General features: G+C 30.3%; 1 protein-coding gene across 1 annotated transcript in view; it reads left to right on the top strand.

The window, feature by feature from the left end:
• Nucleotides 1-20962, top strand: part of U4-U6-60K (U4-U6 small nuclear riboprotein factor 60K) — a 32848-nt gene extending 11886 nt beyond the window's left edge. Inside the window, exons 9-16 of the mRNA XM_076458761.1 lie at nucleotides 1334-1392; nucleotides 7663-7786; nucleotides 9726-9818; nucleotides 14987-15109; nucleotides 15390-15497; nucleotides 17428-17546; nucleotides 17801-17850; nucleotides 20102-20962. Coding sequence (XP_076314876.1) covers nucleotides 1334-1392; nucleotides 7663-7786; nucleotides 9726-9818; nucleotides 14987-15109; nucleotides 15390-15497; nucleotides 17428-17546; nucleotides 17801-17850; nucleotides 20102-20245 — 820 coding nt within the window. The 3' untranslated portion in view covers nucleotides 20246-20962. The remainder of the gene's footprint in view (nucleotides 1-1333; nucleotides 1393-7662; nucleotides 7787-9725; nucleotides 9819-14986; nucleotides 15110-15389; nucleotides 15498-17427; nucleotides 17547-17800; nucleotides 17851-20101) is intronic.
• Nucleotides 20963-21983: the final 1021 nt, after the last annotated feature.

Genomic DNA, 21983 nt, shown 5'->3' with positions numbered 1-21983 from the left:
CTTTTCAGTGGATATTAATTCAGGAAAATGAGAAAAATATACATTAACATTGTTAATCATTTTATGACTAAACAATTTACCAAAATAATTATTGGAATTAACTTACTATGTACTTTCTTAGCAGTTCAACAGTAAGATGCAAGATGTTTTGTAACCATCATGTTCCTAGGGGTTTATTTTTGTCTGCTTGGAGCTTGTGCCTTACCATATATATAATTTCAACAACCATGAAAGATTTAGTTATAAAATTAGATTAACTGAAGAAGTATGGATTGCATGTAAACTTGTAACAACTTTGTTTTGAGGTGTGTGTGTGTATTTCATTTGTGACTGCATGAGCAGCACATATCCAGTCAGTACATTTGAGGCACCCTCCAGACATTTACCAAATTCTACCAAATCTCACAATAAGCATTAGCTAAACTTTTTACTGACTCCAAAAGAAGAAATTTCTTAACTTTTTCAAAAAAATTATTTGTAAGTAGGGTGGAAGGGGATAATCTATATTCCTGAAGACTCCAGTTGGGAAAGTGGAGTACCTTTCCTCAAAACTAAGTACTTGCCATAGTTTTGTTTGTGGCTCTACATTTTTGTATGATCTCTATGTTAAACTGTAATTTAAGTTTTCCAGGCAGTCTCCAGACATACTGGCAGTAGAATACTTTCAACCTGTCTATCATAACATTGAGACCAGGCTGTTAAAACATTGCTGTTGAATATGACTAGTGCTACAACCATCAATGCCCTCTTACTCTAAAAGCTATATTATAGCAGTAGTCTCCATTGTATGATTATATTAAACTGTACACAAGTTGATGGTATACATTATGCAAATCTCTCTTACTTGTTCTATTTTTAATACTTGTTTGCATCACAGTAAATAAGAATACTTATTTTAGTATTTTAATGTTATTTATATCTCTAAGTAGGATTTCTTTCAACAAGTTAGACTATAAAATTATACAAAGTTTTCATTTAGACATTTTAATATATTCAGTGATGTCGAGAAACCCACTTGTTGAGAAATTTATATGCAAAAACGGCTCGTTTGGGTTAAGAAAATATTTTACATAGAAGAGCAAACAATGTTTCGACTTTCTATGTAAAATATTTTCTTAACCCGAAACGAAGTCAAACGTTGTTTTGCATATAAATTTTAATATATTGTTAATTATCTTTTATTCTAGTTTTCTTCTCATATCTTGGGAAACAACACTTGTTTAAAATCTAAAATGTGCCTGTTTCTGTATTATATAATTATTACTGTTGTGGTTAAGAAAGCATTAATTTTTTGTAAGTCAAAAATGAAAGTTTTTCTTTTCTTTTCTCACAGGAGTGGATTGTGTAAACTATGGACAGTTCCAGAGTGTAATCCAGTGAGAGAGCTACGTGGTAGGTGTTAATAGTTTTGAGTGTTGCAAGATATATATATATATATATATGTTGTTGTTTAACATCAGTGTGGTATGTGTTTAATATGTTGAATTTGTCATATATCAAATTTCTTTCTAAATTAATAATCTTACAGTGTTGGAAGCAAGTTCTAAAAATGTATACAATATGTTTTGGCATCTCTAAATTTTCTCAGTAAAAATCCTCAACATTTTACTAAAAAAATTAAAATTAAAAATTTATGTCCAGCCACATTGGGATGTAAATCTGATGGTGAAGTCATCTGTAATTTGGTGTAAGTAACTTGTTTTGTAAATTCAGAATACCTCCAGGTTAAGACATCATCAGAATCTACATCTGTAGATAGATCATAACTACACTGGTCTTATCACATATGAAAGATTTGTAATCTTGATGTAGTAAGCATATTTTATTAACCCACTGACTGCTTATTTACTATATAGGGTGCATTCTGCTTCTGGTACTTGAATGCAAGTGTGCCATTTGCAGTTAAAGGCTTGTAAAAATGCTGTATGTGTTGAAATCAGACACAGTTAATGGGTTAATATGTTATTACTAACAAGCACTGTGTGTCAAAATATCTTTATTGCTATTAAATAAGTGTCAGTCAGTTTTCTCCAAATGGCCATAAATTTATCTTTTTTTTTTTTAACTGTGAAGCATTTATTTGCTGAAGATTTATTTCAGAGTAATAACATAAAGCTTTTGTTGTATGACTTAAAATTCATCATGTACTTTGTTACACTTTTTGTTTTAGGCAAACTTCTAATGTGTATTACAAGAACTCAGGTTAATGTTAATTTGTTTCAACTTGGTACATTATATCCTCCCATGTACATAACTATTATTGTTCACTGCTGCCCTCTGTATGCATATTTGTTTCTTTTTGCATGCCACAAGCCTTGCACTCCTACATTTCCCATGGTCATTGTGGTTCAACTATATCTAGTTTGCAAATTATCATGCCACAATCCTCCACTAAAGGGAGTGTGACCCACCCACCTGAAACATGTGACTCCTTTTATTTGATTCTACCAAACTCATTTCTTGTTTGGCAGTGATATTGTCAAGGTGTTTTTTGTTTGTTCTCTTTCTCTTTTTGAAATTTCACATGAAGTGTAAATATTTTTATTTTTCTTATTTAACTTTAAGAGTTTTAAGTTATTATCTGTTTAGTGTAGGTATCATTAATTAATTACTTAATTTTATTAGTGAATATTTCATGATTGTTTAGTTTTTCATAACAAGAGAACTAAAAGCAATTATTTTAAAGGTGATAGTTACGAACGTTTTGTCAGGTAATTTAGTAAGAATCATATGTTTTTTTTATAATTCATAGATGTCAATGTTATAGAGTGTTGAATACAGTCCATTGTTGTTAAGGATATAGAGATTTCTAGGTTTCATTGATAGACATATAAACAGCAGCAAGCAGATGAAAAAATAGTAGAAGAGAACAAAGTAACAGGAAGGAGAATTTCAGTTAAATGTAAAGTTAATTGTTTCAAGAATGAGAGGCCGAATGGTTTGAAATGTCAGAGCAAGATTAACAATTTCATATAAGGTAAGGAGAAATAGTTTCCATGTCAGGGGATATTCTAAAGTAACTGAACCAGCCTGAATGAATTTTGACTAAAGACAAACAATTCTTGGATAAAAGAAAAAGGAACAGATGATTTTTAAAGTACAGGATACAACTGTGGTAACTTAACGACAACGTAAGTGAACTATGCACAGATAGTTTGGCCATAGAAATAGAGAAAAGAAATTTAGATTTTCAACTGAATTCTAAAGCAATTACATTTGCCTGAGTGGAATAGTTTTGACAAGAAGAAGAGAACTATACAGCATTTAAGATACAAATACAACTTCCATAGTGTAAGAAATTTTTGTACACACATTTAACTTGTTCCTAATATGCATATATTATTTTGAAAACAAGTGACGTGTGTGCTGTTTCTTAATTGTCAAATTTATTGCCAACAAGTCACAGGCACTTACAGTAGAAGAATCCTTAGCCTACTGTACTCATAATATTTACTTCCTTAATGGATACTACTAAAAGGTAAGTTTTCTGACACCTACTTTTATTGTAATTAACTTTTTTGTCTTGTTTCCATTTGAAAAGTGATATTGTTTACTTACAGTATAATTATACAGGTTGAAGGTAATGGCATTCAACAGAGAAATTATCAACTTTAATTTGTCTGGAAATTAATTGTTATATAAGTTAACTTTATTTTGGCCTTGAGTTTGGAGAACAATATATTTTCAATACAGTTTGCTGTCTTTGGAAGAATAAGCTATTATATTTTGAATATCTTTTGATATTAATATTATCATTTGTAGTTATTTGGGTTCAATAATATGTTTAGTTAGATTTGTAAGATCAAGATTTTAAATTAGACTTCAGTGATGTCCTTTGTACAACAATGTTAGATTGGGCTTAACAAGTGCCTTTGTTATTTTATGCTAACTGGTTAATCATAAATTATGTTTAACATATTGGTTTCTTCAATACATACCACCTAATAAATTATCAATTGTCAATACACAGTTTACTTAATTTTACAATATAACAAATATTTCATTTTTGTAATTGATTTATATTTCTTAAAATTACTTTGTGAGGACTCCTGGGGCTGAGGTTTGTCTAAATTTCTGCTGCATGAGGATTGTATACAGCCAAAAGCAATGTTAACACACTGGAACTTCTGGCAATCCAGCATACTTTGATCCACTTTCTTCCTCTTGTCAGAATTCAACTAATACTTGTTAATTTTTACAATTTGAAAGTGGTGGCTTATATCACTCACCAAGAGGAGCCTGTTATAATTTCTTTTGGTCCACCTTAGGTCTCCCTTTTTGAGTCCACACACTTCACACATGTCTGACTTGTCACATTCCAGATGCTTTCAACTCATTGTGGATCATGTTTCTATTCCTGACACACTTTATCCCATGGAGTGGTCTCTCAGTCCTCAAAAAATTATTTTGGGGTACTCCTCAGAGGGGGATGCATTTGTATCTTTCCTTGATTTCAAGTTACCCTTTTTTTCTTTTTTCTCATCCACTCATGCTGGCTTTCTATACATTCAGACAGGATTAGAACCAGCTTGTACCTTTATTTTTCTTGCCCCATCCATCATCGTCCATGGTTGATTTCATTCATTCATATCACTCTGTGTCAGGTCTTTCTGATTGCTCCTTCCTAACTGGCTCAGATCTGGTTTCCTTGGCTGCTTCTGTTCTTTTTGTTTGGAATTGATTTTTTTCTTCACATACACTTTGGCAGCTTACGTGGAATGTGCTTTCTTTTCATCATTTTTGTTTCTTTCTATCCCAATGTTTATTCCTGATTGGATCCAGATGGCCTTCTGTGTCTGTACATGATCTTGTTTGCTTATTTGCTTTCAAGGCTTCTTTCCATTGATTTTCGTTTTCACAGTTTAATTTCCTGGCACTACCATTCCTCTGTTTGTGATTTTTTTTTCTTCCTCCCTTACCAATTGAATCTAGCTTTTGATTTGGTTGTTTGTTTGTTTTTTCTTTCTTGCCACCATTTTCCCATAATCAGTTCTTGGTGTCTTCACTCTGGTCAGGCACCTTACCTTTTACCTGCATATCACCTTCATCCTATATTAGAAGTACTTCCATTAAGCACTGGGACTACACCTCATTAGTTCTCTTGTTATCTGCTCTGGGTAGGTGTTCCTTCTTTATCTTTCACCTGTTGGCATTCTACAATCTTTGGTGAAACTGTGACTGGGTAAGTTACTTTTTTTATATGTATGCCTTATATATTTCAGGGGCATGCCTTTTTTTTTTTTTCACTTTAAGGATCCTATTCTGTGGTAAGTGTTGCCTGTCTAGGTGTAATTAACTTTTTTACAAAGGGCTCACTATAATAAGAGTTTATCTGCCCATTTGCACACTATAACTTTTGATACAGCACGTGCACCTTCACAAAATTTGGTAGACTTGTAGTAAAGACTACAAGTATTTTGCATTCAAAAAATCAGTTTTTTAATGAAATATGTTTTTTACTAGAGATTTGTTTGTGAAATTGAGTTTTGTTTTGTTATTTATCTAATTGCAAAGTTATTTCATGTTATTATTAAAAAAACACCATCTCAAAAATCTTAAATGTTTGCATAATTTCTAAAACTTCCTAATGACATGATATCTCCATGATAACAGTTACAATATCCAAGATGACAAAATGCATATTGTTGAGGTAGGTTGTTCTACTAGATAGCTTGTAGTTTCTTCCTCATAATATTTTTTTTTTCATTATGCCCATTCTGGACTGTATTAAATTATGGACTTCATGGGTAAAGTAGAAGGTGAAGCTGCCCATCCATGCCATTCCTTGACTGAATAAAATGAGAAGTGGTCTGCCTTTTAAAATAGGGTTTTCTTGATCACATGTTACAGTGCCTCTGGTGTTGATGTTCCTACAGACTCTCCAATGCATTTTTTTATTATCCATTTGCTCCAGTAAAGTACAAAAGTCCTTACCACTTTCCAGCATCAAGTCACTAAGTGGTAGACTATGAAGGCATGCTCCTGAATGTCATAGTGATATATGATACAAACAATAATGAATCCACTCAGTTGAGAGTAGGGCAGAGATGTTCTGTTGGTGTAGATGGCAAGATGTCCTCTAGTCTGACACTTCATCTCTGAATGGGTCTAACTGTGGGGATGTTGTGGCTGTCATAATTGCAGTTCATTCCTTCATTTGGGATCCTTTATTCTACCCCCACATAGCTATCTGTTTCCAGGGGCTGCAGTTTGAATTCAGAGCAGGACCATTCAATGTAAGTTCTCACACGTGTATTACTGGCGTGTCTGTTCCCTCACACTATTGACATTATGTATATTATTAACATCTTGTGGGTCACAGTGGATGAACATACAGATTGCTGTGGTTCTTTCCCATGCACTACCCCTAGAAAGAGTTACACATACCAAGTATAATACTGTTGGGTTCTTGGATCGGTAGTTTGTTATCAATTTACTCGTGTATTCTGTTAAAAGATTGGTGGATGATATTCCCCCAGTCTGCTGAACTTGAAGTGAAGATGGTATGATTTCTTTTCTACTCCTGTCCAATGGCTGAATTTTGGAGATTGCAGTTGACTTGCCATCAGTATGATCCTCTTTCCTACCCATACATGGATGTAAGTTCCCAGAGGCTGGTATCGGATTGCAGTTAATTTGCCAGTGGTATGATTCTCATCCTGCCCTCACATGGATGTTGGTTTCTGGTGGCCAAGTTTTGGATGCAGCTGACTTGCTGAGTTAGGTCCATCATGTCTTAGCCACTCTACACTTTGGGACACATCCTTTTTACCCTTGTCCACATTACTGTCTGTAGAGATTTACTTTTCTGATATTTTTCTTCCTTTTGAATGTGCTTCCACAGTTTTCTGATAATGTTGTGACACCTTTTTTCACACTCACATAGAGTATATCTGTTACAGAAATAGTGCAATCTTTCACTTGTGGTCCTAAATTAAGAGGATCCCAGATTTAGGATATTCTTTAGATACTTCTTTCAATCTCTTACACTAGTCCAGCTACCTATTCAGTGTGGGATTCCAGCTATATATGTGAGAAGAGGTAATAAGTAATGTACCACATCAGAAGTTATAATTATCCTGTATTGAAACTTTCCAGTAGCTACTTATCTCTACCCACACTTCCTCCCCACTGAAAACCAGTGCTTCTATTTGCTTCCAAAACATGAAGTGATACTTTGGTAGAGTCAATTAGCGGGAGTTACATGTGTCGAGTGGATGTGTCTCACTAGTATTGGTGAAGAACTGTTGCATAATAATAAAATATTGTATTTATATGTCTTCAAAATTTGTTTATGGCAAGCTATAATTTTTAATAAGGCTTTGTAAAATTATATTAAATGCATTGAGATAGGGTGTGACACTTAATTGGTAACAAATCTCTATGTACTTTTATATTTGATAAACAGTCTAAAGTTCAGATAGTCTATTTAACAATTTTCAAAAAGAAATTAATCATTGGTCAAAGTGTTGGATTGCTGTGGTCTTTCATTGTATTCAGGCAACATAACATAATAACTGAGTGGTTTGTTCACCAAAATTACAATAGGGATATCTGTGTATGTAAAAAGTACTTGTTTTTGAAACTTATTTGTCTCAAAATTCATGCAATCTCTTGTAAGAGTTTCTAATTTTGTCAATTTATATTTGACCTATATATTAGGTCACAACTGCAGTGTTGGGGCAATTGTCTTCCATCCTCAGGCCACTTTGACTCTTCCAGATGATTCTTGTTGCATGGCTTCTTGTTCCTCAGATGGTTCTGTAAAATTATGGGATTTGATTAGGTAAGTATAGTACATATTTGGAAAAGCATTCAAAATGTCTGAACAACTTTGTTCTTATGACCATAATTGTTTCGAGTAAATTTGTTTTCCCCATACGTTTAAATCCTATATATTTGTAAAGTTTTTATCTTAGGTTCTTAAGCAGAATTATTGTTTTCATTAAGATGTCTTTATTATTAACAGAAACCTACAAATAATTTAGTGTTTGATACATTAACTTACAGTTTGTCAGATTTTTACTGATTTTAAGATAAACCTGTTTAAGGATAAACCTATAATTCTTGTAAAATGACTTCCAGTGTTTTTAAAATGACATAAGTTCTAAATGTTAATATGTAATTTGTATTTTTGAGATTACTTCAAGTGAACATTTTCTTTCAGTGGTGTAAAATATTTTTTTGCTGGCAAATGTTAATTATAATATGACGATAGGTGTTAGATATGATCTGTTTGCAGTTATAAGATATTATTACTGGTGAACATAAAATGTGTTGTTTTGCAAATAGATGTATAATATTATGTGGTGATTAATATAAAATATTTACAAGTGATGTAAGATTGCAAACCAACACTGGATGGTGACTTTCACTATGGATAAATTATCAAATAATGGTGCTTAACCTCACAAAGTATAGTAGATTGAACTGTATGGCTTTTTGGCTGTATTTTTCCTCTAAATAGAGAGATTAATATTTTACTGATTGTTAATTATGCAAGTTATTGAAATAGCCTTCTATCAAATTGGTTAAAGTAACAGAAAGTTTGGTTACTTTTATATTTTAAGGTATACATTAATATTAGGATGTTCAGTTTATGTTGTCTGTCATGTTCATATCATGATATCATGACATTTATAATGATACATAAATGTATACACATAGGAAGTGAGAGCTAGCCATCATGTATTAAGCAAACAAAGTTTCAAAATTTTTGTATACCTAGATATAAATATGTATATTTGTGAATGTTTTTCAACTGTGACTTGGATTATGCTTTAATTAATTCAGACTTGGGTTGTATTTTATTTATTTTTAGAAACTTTTTGCATATTATTAGATAAAACATCCCTGTTAATATGTCAAGATATTTCTATAAAAAATAGTTATTGACATGTATGTGTTTTTGTTTTACTTAAATGTTTTTTTCTTCCTATCATGTAATAAGTGGCCTGTGTTTAAAACTGACAGAATAATCCACTAGGCAGCTTTAAGTTTTCTGTGATAAGGCAGTCTGTGTTAAGAAGATTATTGATATGGTTCTTGAACCATTCCTCTACTGAATAACTAATGACTTAATGCTTTAAATCATTGATTTAAAGTGATATATTCTTAAAGTTAAAACTAATTTCTAATTTTTTTTCACTCAAGTTGTTCATTTTTGTGATGGTTCTTCTCCTCTACTGAATAACTTACTTAATATCTTGTTTTTGTGATTTCTGCCATCAATGCCATCAATGTATTTCAGTTGTAAAAAAATAATTAAACTGTTGAAATGAGTGAATGTAAACTGTGATTTTGATTTTATTCATCTATTTACTTAACGTTGTCATTATCGGTTTAATATGGGTACAAGTTTCAGAGGCCTGGCATAGCTTGGTAATTAGGGGTGATCAACTTGTAATATAAGGGTCAAAAGTTTGAATCCCTGTCACTAAACATCCTCACAGTATATGGTTACTCTTTGTGTCAGCTACCTGGGTGTAAAATTTCTTGTTTTACAAAAATACTGGCTGATCCCGAACCAGTTGGAATTAAAGTGATTAAGAAAAATAGAAGTTTCAGAAGAAAGTATCATTTTGAAAACTTTAATGTGTTAGATATGTTATTTCACGTAACTTCACAGAGAATGATTAAACATTAACTTCCCACTAGATGGTCAACTTAAAGATCTATATATATTTCTACCATAAATTTTAGCAGCATTGATAATTTCTTAATAGTGAGGAACCAATAGCTGACTTAGAAGGCCACCATCCTTATCGAGTCTCGAGACTGGCATTTCATCCTTCAGGACGTTTCTTGGCTACATGTGTGTAAGTTATTCATGATGCTTAAAATATATGTAGGTTCAGAAAAATAAACAAGGCACAACTGGAAAACCTCAATATTCTGTTGTTTCTTTTACTGTATATGTAATAATATTTATTAATAATTTCATATGACTGTTAAAAAAAGAAGAATTTGGGAATGACCTTAACTATATTTTTATTACAACTTTGCAGTGTTAACCCTATGCTTATGGGCTCAGTTAATTTAACTTAACCTTGTAATCACTATGAAAATATACATATTATAAATATTCCAAAATACTAAATATATCATCCCAAAATTTGGCAAGCCTTTAGTAAAAATTAAAAGTGTTGTACATAGAAAAATTAGATTTTTTTAATAACATGTTTTTATTAAAGATTTGTCTTTTATGTAATATAGCCTTTACTGAGTCTGTCTGAACAAAAAGTGATTTTGTATATAACACTTTTTGTATTTCCTTAGTATAACTGCTAGAACCTCACAAATAAATATTAAGGGTTTCTTTTGGTACAACTTTATACTTTATATTTATTTTGTCTACTCTAACTGCAACAAATTCATCAATGTACAGTCAAATGAAAAGTTGAAACTGTGAAATAAAATAAAAAATACTTTTTTTTTTCCTAGGATAAGATAGTATTGAACAGTTAAAATTATTTATTCTAACAGCATAAACTTGTATCTTTTCACACCTGTTTTTTCAAAATTTTATTGTTTGACAGTGAACCTTAGACCTCTCATAGATAGCATGTGAAAAACTAATATATCACAGTGGGACAACTTAATGTAAACAAACATTCAGATGACCATGTAGTGTGAGCTTTTTTGTTGAGTGATTATAAGAAATTTATTTTTTCATTTGTTTTATTATATAACCTAACAAGTGTCTGATTTTCTCATCTTAGTTATTTTTATTAAAAAATATTTAAGAACAGTAAAAAGTGTGCATAAAAAACAATAAATCCAACACTTACTTTAGCCTTGAGGCCATTTCCTCTCAGGTGCTGAAGTTTTGTAACCCTAATTTTTCTTACTAAGTTGGTTGTCTGAAAAATACTTCATATAGCTTCTTGACATTTTATAATACAAAATATATGTATTAGGCAATAAATAGAATGTCCCAAAACTATTACAAGTTATCTGTATTTCAAACTAAACTTGTAAATAGATTAAAAATTGCTTTACTTCTCAGAGTAACAAATTTATTGAGTTTCTAAGTTTCACCATCAAAATAAATGTAAGATGGTGGTACAATAAATTTTTTTCTCTCTATTGGTAATAAACATGTCCATTGAAATGTGCAATGTGTTTTACAAAATCATGTTAAAACTCTGACAAGATATTGTAGAAATCAAGAACATGTGAGGGTCATATTCTGTTCTGTCACTATCTGTACCTTCTATTTATAATTGTTTAGAAACACACACACAATGTGAGAGAATTCAGAGTTCAAAATACATTATGTGACAGAGAGAAATGAAAATTGAGAAATCATTTAAATATTTCCTTTTGAAATGTAAAACTGGAAACTTAGATTCTGTAAACATTTTAATTATAAACTAATTTTTATAATAAATGTTTAATTACCTTTTAAATGTAACACTAAAATGGTGATATACACATATTGGGCAAGTAATGCAGCCCTTGAGAGAGACCAAGGTTTTCTAGCACCATGCGGTATTCATAGGTGTCGCATGTGACGGTTTGATTCTCATTGGACAGTATGATGTTAGTGTGAACTATTGTTTTAAAATAAGAGTTAGTTTGGTAACTATTATGAGGCTCATTCAAAAGAGAAACTTTTCATGTAGTTTAGCTAATTCCAACTTTTAACTTTGTGATATAAGATTTTATGGATAGATCATATAAAGTAATTGTTGTTAGTAACACCATTATTATGAGTTAGAGGTTCATTTTTTATGCTATCATGAGTCCATTCAAGAAGAAATTAAGTGGAGGAATGATCTTGAAAAATATTGGAGATGAACATTTTAATATGAAATTTGTAGAATTGTGTGCATGTGTGTGTACCACTGGCTGTATAACAAAATGTCTATTCTTCACTCTGTTGCTGTGTTTTGAATTGAAATAACTTTTGAATGTAGCTTAAGACCTTAAACAGCAAAATAACAATTACTGTCACAAATAACAGGTCTGGTCTTAAGATGTGAGAGTATATATTCTGAAATTTTGCGATGAAACTGATCTGCTCATCAAAGTGTAACAGGAGGTTTGGTAGGATATATTTCAACGAATAAAACAAAATTTAGTTAAAACTAACAGAATTTGAACAAAGGAATGAATAAACTAGACTTGGTATGTAACACACAATGAAAAACAAAACAGTATTCATACTTGCTTCTGGACACATTCACTTGATTTATAAACTGATAAAACTTTTTCTTTTGTAATGTAGTTTTGCCAACCAGTTTATTCCAGATCTAGAACATGAATGTTTAAAGCTAACATTTATATTTTGAAAAACACTTGATTTACTCATTAAAACTAGTACTAACCATATGAGTAATCATTCTCATTCATACACTGGAAAGGCCATTACCTTCAGATATCCTCTGATCTATCATTGAAAGATGCTTGTTTTTAACATTTTGCAAAGCATATAGTATATTAGCAATTCATCCTATGTATAGGATAGATATCTTTAGAGAATGATATCTCTAAAGGCAGCTTGAACAACACTCAGCGACTTTGTTAACCATGTGTTTTGCAAAAACTGCATTGTCTTAGAACAATAAATTTTTGAAAAAATCTTTATATCAAAATATTTATGCTAATATGAAAACATTTTGCAAAGTTATATAGATTGTTATTCAGTTCTTTGTATGTATGTATAATATAAATGATTTATGTGTTATTTACTGTGTATTGTTACTGCTTGTTATAACCAAAATTTACTGACTCTGTAATTTTTCAAATTAAATACCACTGTACAAAAGTGTCAGAAAATACAGGGAGAGAAAAAATTTTACAAAATGATACTGGTTTAAGAATAAAAATATGAAAAAGTACAACTAATTTGTAGCTTTTTTTAGCAGGATCATAATCAGAGATATAGTCGACTTAGTTATATTTTAACTGAAATTTTGTATGAAAGTTCCCAAGAGGATTTTAGAAAATATTAAGGTGAACAAACAAGGCTATTTGGTATTTGAAAAATTAAAACAGAAAATTCTTTAGTACTAAGTTATGTATATTGTTATTGTACTGGAAAGAGTAATTGTCTCTAAGTATAATTATATATATATAGTTATGTTTTCTCTCTTGGTTTTGGCTTAATAGTTTATTTGTCATAAACTGTTATACAAGTTGAGCTCTTCACATATAAATATACCCTGTATTAACCCTTTTGCAACTTCTAAGGGTTCATAGGCCATGTCATTGAGTTTGTTGACTTGCAGTCAAATTCTTATTGAACTACTATATTATGAATTTATGTCAATAAGTTCGGAATCAAATCTCAGATAATAATTTAAACTTTAATATTATATACAAGTTAATTTCTTAATTCAAATAAATATTAAAAGAACAAATTTAAATATAGATTTTTACCGAGTCACGTGGTAAATTGAATGCAGCACTATTTAAAATTAGATGTTTGAGATGTCAAAGTGCTAAGTGTATAATTTTGTACAAATTACAAACTCAAATTACTGATATTGAGAAGCTAGAATAAGAAAACCATATCTTTTTATTTTGCTGAGATATGGCTTATGTACTGAATGAAACATAGTAGCCCCATTCAACTCTTTCCCCTTTATGAAACAGTCCCTTATATACCTTTACTACAGTATATGATATGTGAATAACCAAGTAACAGCTTAGAATGTCCCCAGAGTGGTTTTCTCAGCCATTTTAATATTTGAAAGAACTACCATGCTCTTTTGATCTAAGATGTTAAGGAGGTAGGTTGTGTCTTTATTCTTCTCAAAGTTTCATATTTTTTTAAATCTAAATAAATCTTGATTACTAAGCTAAATACATTATAGTGGAATTCTGTGGTATCAGTGTAGTTATTTATCATTTTTGTTTATTCAACTGTGTGTGTGTGTGTGTGTATATAACCTAAAAAATTTTTTTTTGTTTGAAATCCTCCAAGTGTGAAATTTTAAAAGGCTTAGCAACCTTTGTCCAGCACCAACCGAGTACGAAAGTTGTAGCAAAAAGAGATAATTGTTTGCTCTACTTTTTAATTTATTTCTAAATAGTAATAATCTATATACATATATATAATGTATAATAATTGAAATGTGACTACATATATGTTCATAGATAGTATTATACATAAATAGTGTTACTTAGACTAACTATTTGTCCACAACCGAGTACGAAAGTTGTAGCAAAAGAGATAAACTTTTAATATTTCTAAATAGTAATAATCTATATACATATATATAATGTATAATAATTGAAATGTGACTACGTTCCAAAATACTAGTCCACTAAAATACAGCCAAGACAGGAAAGACTAATCGTCAGTTTCACATTACTGGATATGTGAACTGCATCAATGCAAGTTATGTAATACTAGGTAGGCATGACTAGAAGATCAATATAATAATAAATAATATATATGTTCATAGATAGTGTTATGAGACTTCATAAATAGTGTTACTTAGACTAAACATTTGTATTTTCATGATATAATATGTAGTCATTATAGCATGAAAAAAGCATAATTTATATTTATTTTGTAATTTTAGTGATGGTTGTGAGGTTGGTTAAGTAACAGACCCCACATATAGAGTTTAGAAAATAATGTAAAATACAAAGTTTTACTGAAAACAAATGTTTGAAATGTATTTAGGAGGTTTCAAGAGATCACACAAATAGTATTTGAGATTTTTAAGATAAAGATTAGTTTTTAATCATAACATGCAATCACTTTTCACTCAAACTAGTAACGAAACAGTCTGTATTTCCACAAACAAATCATATTTCATTAAAAATATGAATTTTTGTATACAAAATACTTGTAATCTTTACTACTCATTTACCAAATTCTGTGAAGATGCACATGCTGTATTAAAAGTTATAATAATGCTCCAAATGTGTAGATGAACTCATGTATATTATACCGGGCCCATTGCAAAAGGGTTAAATTAATTATCGTAAATTTGGTTTAATAGACTGACCATGCAGTTACTTGTAGATTTGACCATTCATGGAGGTTATGGGATTTGGAAGCTCAGGAAGAGGTTTTACATCAAGAAGGTCACAGTAAACCTGTGTATGACATTAGTTTCCAGTGTGATGGATCTCTAGCTGCTACAGGGTGAGTGAACTTATGTTTATGTCAAATAGCCACACAGTAAGTGATCAATACATGTTAATGAATTGGGTTTAAGCTACTATAAACTTTATAATTTACACTTAATGTGATTAAATATTGTATTATTCAAGAGAAATTGTACTGTAATGCATCATCAACTAAAGTTCCATTGACCTTTTAAATATTTATCTACATGAAAAATGTCTGCCATATATTATTTTTTTGTCCAATAAGATTTAATAGCTTGTAATGGTACAGAAATATATGTTTTATGTTTATACAGAGGAATGGATGCCTTTGGTCGTGTCTGGGATCTTCGTAGTGGGAGATGCATTATGTTCATGGAAGGACATTTAAAATCAATCTTGGCTATTAATTTTTCACCAAATGGGTATGAAAAAAGAATTTTTTGCAATTTCTTCTTATTGTATGATAAACCTGCTTATTAACAAGTAACGTATAACCATTACTGAAAAAAGAAATATTTTGTTGAGTAAAAAAGCTTGAACTTTAGTAATTTATCTTAATTTTAAATCTTTTCTTTATGACAGAATTTAAAATACTTTAACTTTTCACTGTGCAATTAATTTTTCAGCTGATTCTCAAGAAGTGTCAATTATCCAATAAAAAATTAAAATATGAATTTGACACCTTGTATTTCTTTTTAAGTATTGAAAGAAGCCATATTTTATAAATCTGAGAGTAATTTTCCTTGAAACCTGCATTGGATAATAAAAAATAATTTGTGCAAACAAATTGAGAAAAATTAGAAGTTCTCCAGTACATGGCATAAATATAGGCAAAACTGAATCATTTAAAGGCCAAAATATAAAACTAATTACTTAAATAACAATTTCCAAGATATAAAGAAAGCTGTCTTCATATAGATTCTATTGTATTCCTGCAAAGTTGGCAATTTTTTTAATGAAGCATATAAACATTCAGGTTTCATGACATAGAACATAGGTGGCAGCTTGCTCACAAATTTGGCTGTTGTTTCAAGTACAAGGGGATATTCCTGCATGTTGCAATAGAAGTAAACTTATTTTGGTAGCTATGGAGTAAATCTGAATTTCACAATAAGTGGGTATAAATGTTTATTCAGATATATCGGAACTACAAAAGAGTTGAATGATATATCATATAAAGTTATAACGTCATTATTGTGGTGTTTTGTATTTCCTGAATATTGTAATAACTTTGTACTTTAAACAGAAAGAAGGTTTCAGTAGTTTGTTAACAAAGCTCCTAAGCATTTATGGTCTGCAAGAAGTGGTTTTAATGTTAATAGCAAATTAAATAGGAGAGTTTAAGATTGGTTTGATTACTTGTTTTATCTATAGATTATAAATAACATTACAAATATATCTGTTTTCTATCAGCTTCAATTTTTTTAAATTATATTGAATGACTTATGGCTGGTGAATTCATTTTTTTCTGAGCTGTTAGGTTGTAGTTGTTGTAGGGTGGGGGTAAATGTTGATGTTTATCATTGGTAACAGGTTTATCAAGTACTTCTTTAGGCTGTAGCCATTTTCAAATGTTTATTTTTAAATGACACAAAATCTTTAATTGTAATTTCTAGTTGTGTTTTTTTAGCATGTAGGATCAGTATTTTGAAACATTAACGTGATACTCATTAGAGATAATCTCAAGTGTTTATTAAGAAACGTTTTTCACCTGCTAGTAAATGTTTTAACTTTGGTTTATTAAATAAAGCCTAATTTAATAATTATGGCTTTGTAAATATGATATTTTTTTTAGCTATGGTTTATTAAATAGAACCTAATTTAATAATTGTGGCTTTGTAAATATGATATTGTAGGCTTAATGAAAATATAAATCACTGGCTAAAGTATTATGGAATACTTCAAATGTTATAAATTATTTTCTGTTTGTGTCAAATATTTTCATGTACATTCTTTTTTCATGTCTTTATATGTCAAGAAAAGTAAAAATACATTTTCAATATCTCCTTGTTTCTGTTTTACATGTTGTATGTAGAATCACTGTTATACAAGTGCTTTTGAATTCAGCTTTTCAGTGATACTCTTCTAAAACTGTTAATATTTTAACTTGTGCCAAAAAATACATAATTTATAAAGGTATGATTTAACTTGCTGAAATTAATTAGTTGGGGAATTTTTTCATAAATTAGTATTTTTCAAAAACTACTGGCTTTGTATTAATTAAAATAGACTGAATATAGAGAGGTAGTAGCAAAGTTTCAAACTGGACAGTCAACATAATGACAACTCACAATCGGAAATACAATTGAGTATGTTAATTAAATTTTGTTACATTTCTTATGGTGATGAAAGGTATCAAATAGCTACAGGCAGTGAAGATAACACAGTGAAGATGTGGGATGTGCGACAAAGACGTTGTGAATACACTATTCCAGCACACACGAATCTTGTCTCCCGGGTCATTTTTGAAAGTGAGTCCACTGATCATGGCTGAGTTTTTATTAGGATATTTAAATTTTAATATGTGCTAGAAACAAGTAAATGGGTATTTGCAAGATGTGCTAAATATTATGTAAGAAACCAAGATGATTTACAAATATGGCTGACTGGCATGAGTTTTTTATAATTTTTTAAACTATTTACAGTTTTTTTTGTGGCCAGAAATTTAAAGATGTTTCTTAAATATGTGAATAATTTCTAATAATAATGTATTTGAATATTACAGAAAATAATGGTCACTACCTCATTACTACCTCATATGATAACTGTCTAAAGGTATGATAAGTATACTATCCATATATGTTTTTTGAATGTGAATTTTGATAATGATTTCTGATAAAATATTTAATGTTACTTCATACAATTATCAGTTTATTTTGTGTTTTGTAAAAGTTAAGTTTAAATTCATGACCTGGAACTGCTTTTTTTAGATATTCAGAATAACTTTGTATCGATGTTTCATTTGGTTCTTAATGTTAGACATCAGTGATTGATGAAAATAATTTAAAAGAATTCAAGCAGTTTCTCAAAATGGGATAATTTTTATGGTTTCCTAAGAAGGTGGTAACTAGTTTATAATAATTGTCATGAAGCACCTGTCTAAATGTTAAAAGTCTAAAGATATTTATTGTAAGGAACATTAGTTGTTTACCCAGCATATTGTACAGTCTTTTCTTGGTTGATATATTTTGACTTGGAGTCAAAATGAATAAGCTCAAGTAGTCCTAACAATTTATTGATTGACATTTTCTGTTTATAAATTTGTCTACACTTGTTGTAAGATTAAGACAGCTGCAGGTTTTTTAAATCTAGCTGTTGTTTTCAGCATGTTGTTTAAGATGAATTTTTTTTCATTACACTAGAAATTAAATTGGAGAGAAGGTGACAGTACAAGCTGCTTGTTAATATCATGTTGCATGATTTAAAAAAAAAATTATTATATCATATGTGCATTACATGAACCAAATTATCAGTCTGTTAGTAGGTAGGTTTTTATGTTTATAGACTTGCACTGCTAAGGTTTGTGGTTTGAATTTCCATGGAGAACAAAGTATATATTGCTCATTGTGTAGTTGTATGCTACAATATAACACACTAAATTATACCAAATTATCAGTGGTTTGATATTTCTTTTATTTAATTTTATCACACAGTGTAAAATGTAAAAGTTTAACTTTTTTCTGTGTTTATTTAACCACTAAGTATTGTCTAAATACAGTAACACCTTTTTTGTGGCAGAAATTGCTTATGAAACATATGATTAAAAATGAAAAGTCAAATATTATGAAATATTCCCTTTTATTTCTCCTTTCTTAATGCTTTTATTAGTGTATGTATATTTATTAACAGTGCTTTTGCTGTAATTTCATTACAAATCTTTACATTCTGATTTGCCCTCCCTGTGACTCAGCAATAAGACTCTAAGCTTTCAGCACTAAAATCAGTATCTGGCAAGCAGAGCACAGATAGCCAGTTGTATAACTTTCTCTTTAACAATGACCAAACTAAACATTTTGATATCATGAACTCTGTATAAATAGTGATGCACCTTGAACTGTAGCGTATCTTACTCATGATGTATTGCTCTTGTAAGACTGAAATGAACAAATTTATTTTGTGGCTTCTTTGGTCTTTATGACAATCATTATGACCTAGTAAAAGTCTTAAAAAGAAAAAAAAATGCTTCATAAGTATCCACAGTTTTCAAAAATATGCTGGTGTACATATAGTGGCTCATTACTACATTGTATGTTTAGTACTTATGGTATTGTTTCTGCTTACGAGACACCATCTTGTACCCTTTTATTCAGACTTTAATTAAATCCATATTTACTATTCTAAACATTTTAAACCTTGTAATTAAGTTGAATCATGGATATCAGTGCTCTGTTAAATTGTGATATTTTAATTCCAGGTAACTTTGACATTTAGCTCTTTAGTAAGATCATTCTGTCCTGTCTTGGACATTTTTAGTTCATCTTTATTTCTGGTTAAATTTTTTTATGTGCTTAACCTCTTTACACATTCTATTCTGTTCATGAGTTTATTGGATTTGAAAATCTTTATCTTCCTGTTTAAGCAAATTACACATCATATTACTAATTTATATTAATCTCTACTTTCATAATGCCCTATTTAACAAAATACACATCATAATTATATTTGTCATAAAATATTAGTATTAAGCATATTGTATTCTTAAACACTTCATTCCTTATCTTGCCTCTAAGGATTTTTAATAATAATATCATTCCAACCTGAATAGTTCTAGATTAAGTGAAACACATCATTGTCAATGGATATAGCAAATGTAGTTTGGTTGGAATGCCATTTTTATACACTCTTCCAATTCTTGAAAATTCCATAGGTATTAAATGAAGACTCTAGTGTTTAAAAATGTATTAGGCCTTAACACATTACATACAATATTACTGTTTTGTTTCATTATACTGCTAAGTAGGTCTGATTTAACAAAGCCACATTGTCTTGGTATACTCTTTTAATTTTGTAATATATGTTTTTATAGGTATGGGCACATCCAGGTTGGACACCAATCCAGACTTTGAGTGGTCATGATGGCAAAGTGATGGGAGCTGATATTTCTCCCAATGGGAAGTACATTGCTACATGTTCTTTTGACAGGACTTTCAAGCTGTGGTCTCCAGAGTGAAGTGTAAAGTGTCAAAGAAAGAGTCATTTATAAGCAGCAAAAAGTAACAGTGTGAGGAAACACTAAATGTACATTATTTCAGCCATGTTGGTTTTTTACTGCTTAATGAGGCAAAATTTTATATTCCATCAAACTTTCCATAGCACTGAATTATAAACAGGAAAGTGTATGGGAAAGTCCAGTATTGGCTTCCTGCTAAAGATGAAAAAATAACAGTATTTTCATTATAAAGTAAAATATTTAAATACAAACCTGCATGATTTGATAAGGAGTTATGGAAAGAGTATGTTGATGTTTTTTTATACACCTTTTAACCAAGAAGACATAAAAAAAGTAAAATCTGAATTGACATCACCTTACACAAAATTTAGAACAGTAGTAAAGAAATTTCTTTTTGTGGTTTAAAATATCTTATTTTCTTCATGCAATGTATAGAAGATAATGTGATTTGAAAGGTGGACTAGTGGTTGGCATGTTTAAACAGTTGTCACAAAACATCTTCCATACTTTGAGTCTGTGAGTGTGTTATAAGAAAAATAGTCATATCCCATTATTTGGTTAGACAAGAGCAGCCAAAGAGGTGGTAGTGAGTGCTGTTGGCTAGTTGTCTTCCACCAATCTATCAGTTCAAAACTAGAGATGTGTATGTGCAGATTGCTGTTTGTGTAGCATTGTGAGAAAATTCTGAAACAAATAAACCAAAATATCCTTTTTTTCTATGGCATGTGAACAACTAATAACAACACCATTTGTTTTCCTTAAACTGTATATTTGGCAGATTTTAACTTTGAACAAATTATAAGTTGTATTTATTATTATTTTCATTTCTTTTCAGTCATAACAATAACTGGCTGGCTTTTAACTGAAAACTGTAACTGCCTTATATAATGCATACTTTTGCATGTTCTGACCCTCTTTTTTTTGTATTCATTGTATGGTATACAGATCAGCAACACATGCAACTGATGTTGTCAGAGATTTACAGTAGTTCATCAAATTCCATTCATTGCAATGGTAACAGATCAGCAACACATGCAACTGATGTTCTCAGAGATTTACAGTAGTTCATCAAATTCCATTCATTGCAATGGTAACAGATCAGCAACACATGCAACTGATGTTGTCAGAGATTTACAGTAGTTCAACAAATTCCATTCATTGCAATGGTAACAGATCAGCAACACATGCAACTGATGTTGTCAGAGATTTACAGTAGTTCAACAAATTCCATTTATTGCAATGGTATACAGATCATCAACACATGCAACTGATGTTGTCAGAGATTTACAGTAGTTCATCAAATTCCATTCATTGCAATGGTAACAGATCAGCAACACATGCAACTGATGTTGTCAGAGATTTACAGTAGTTCAACAAGTTCCATTCATTGTATGGTATACAGATCATCAACACATGCAACTAAGATTTACAGAAGTTCAACTTCCAGGTTTCCTTTTTTTTTTTTGTTAACTGTGAAAAAATATTTTTATATAAACCACATCATTTGATTTGTCTTTCAGACCAATGTACATTTTCAGCTTACAAAATGAGGTGTTTTCTAAATATTTTGGTTGTCAGTTACTTTGATGTCCATTCTACTTGAAAGAGCATTCCAATAAGCATTATTCTTTCAATTAACACAGAATTGTTCTGTACTATGTGTTGAGCTTACTATAAACATTGGTGTACCTCTATTGAGATGTAAGTTGGCAGAGTATAAACATTTAGACTGAGTTTT

Source organism: Tachypleus tridentatus, chromosome 1 (assembly GCF_004210375.1).
Source record: "Tachypleus tridentatus isolate NWPU-2018 chromosome 1, ASM421037v1, whole genome shotgun sequence".
NCBI classification, from domain to species: Eukaryota; Metazoa; Arthropoda; class Merostomata; order Xiphosura; family Limulidae; genus Tachypleus; species Tachypleus tridentatus.
Note: the sequence above shows the minus strand (reverse complement) of the source record. Positions and strands in the feature narration are given on the sequence as shown.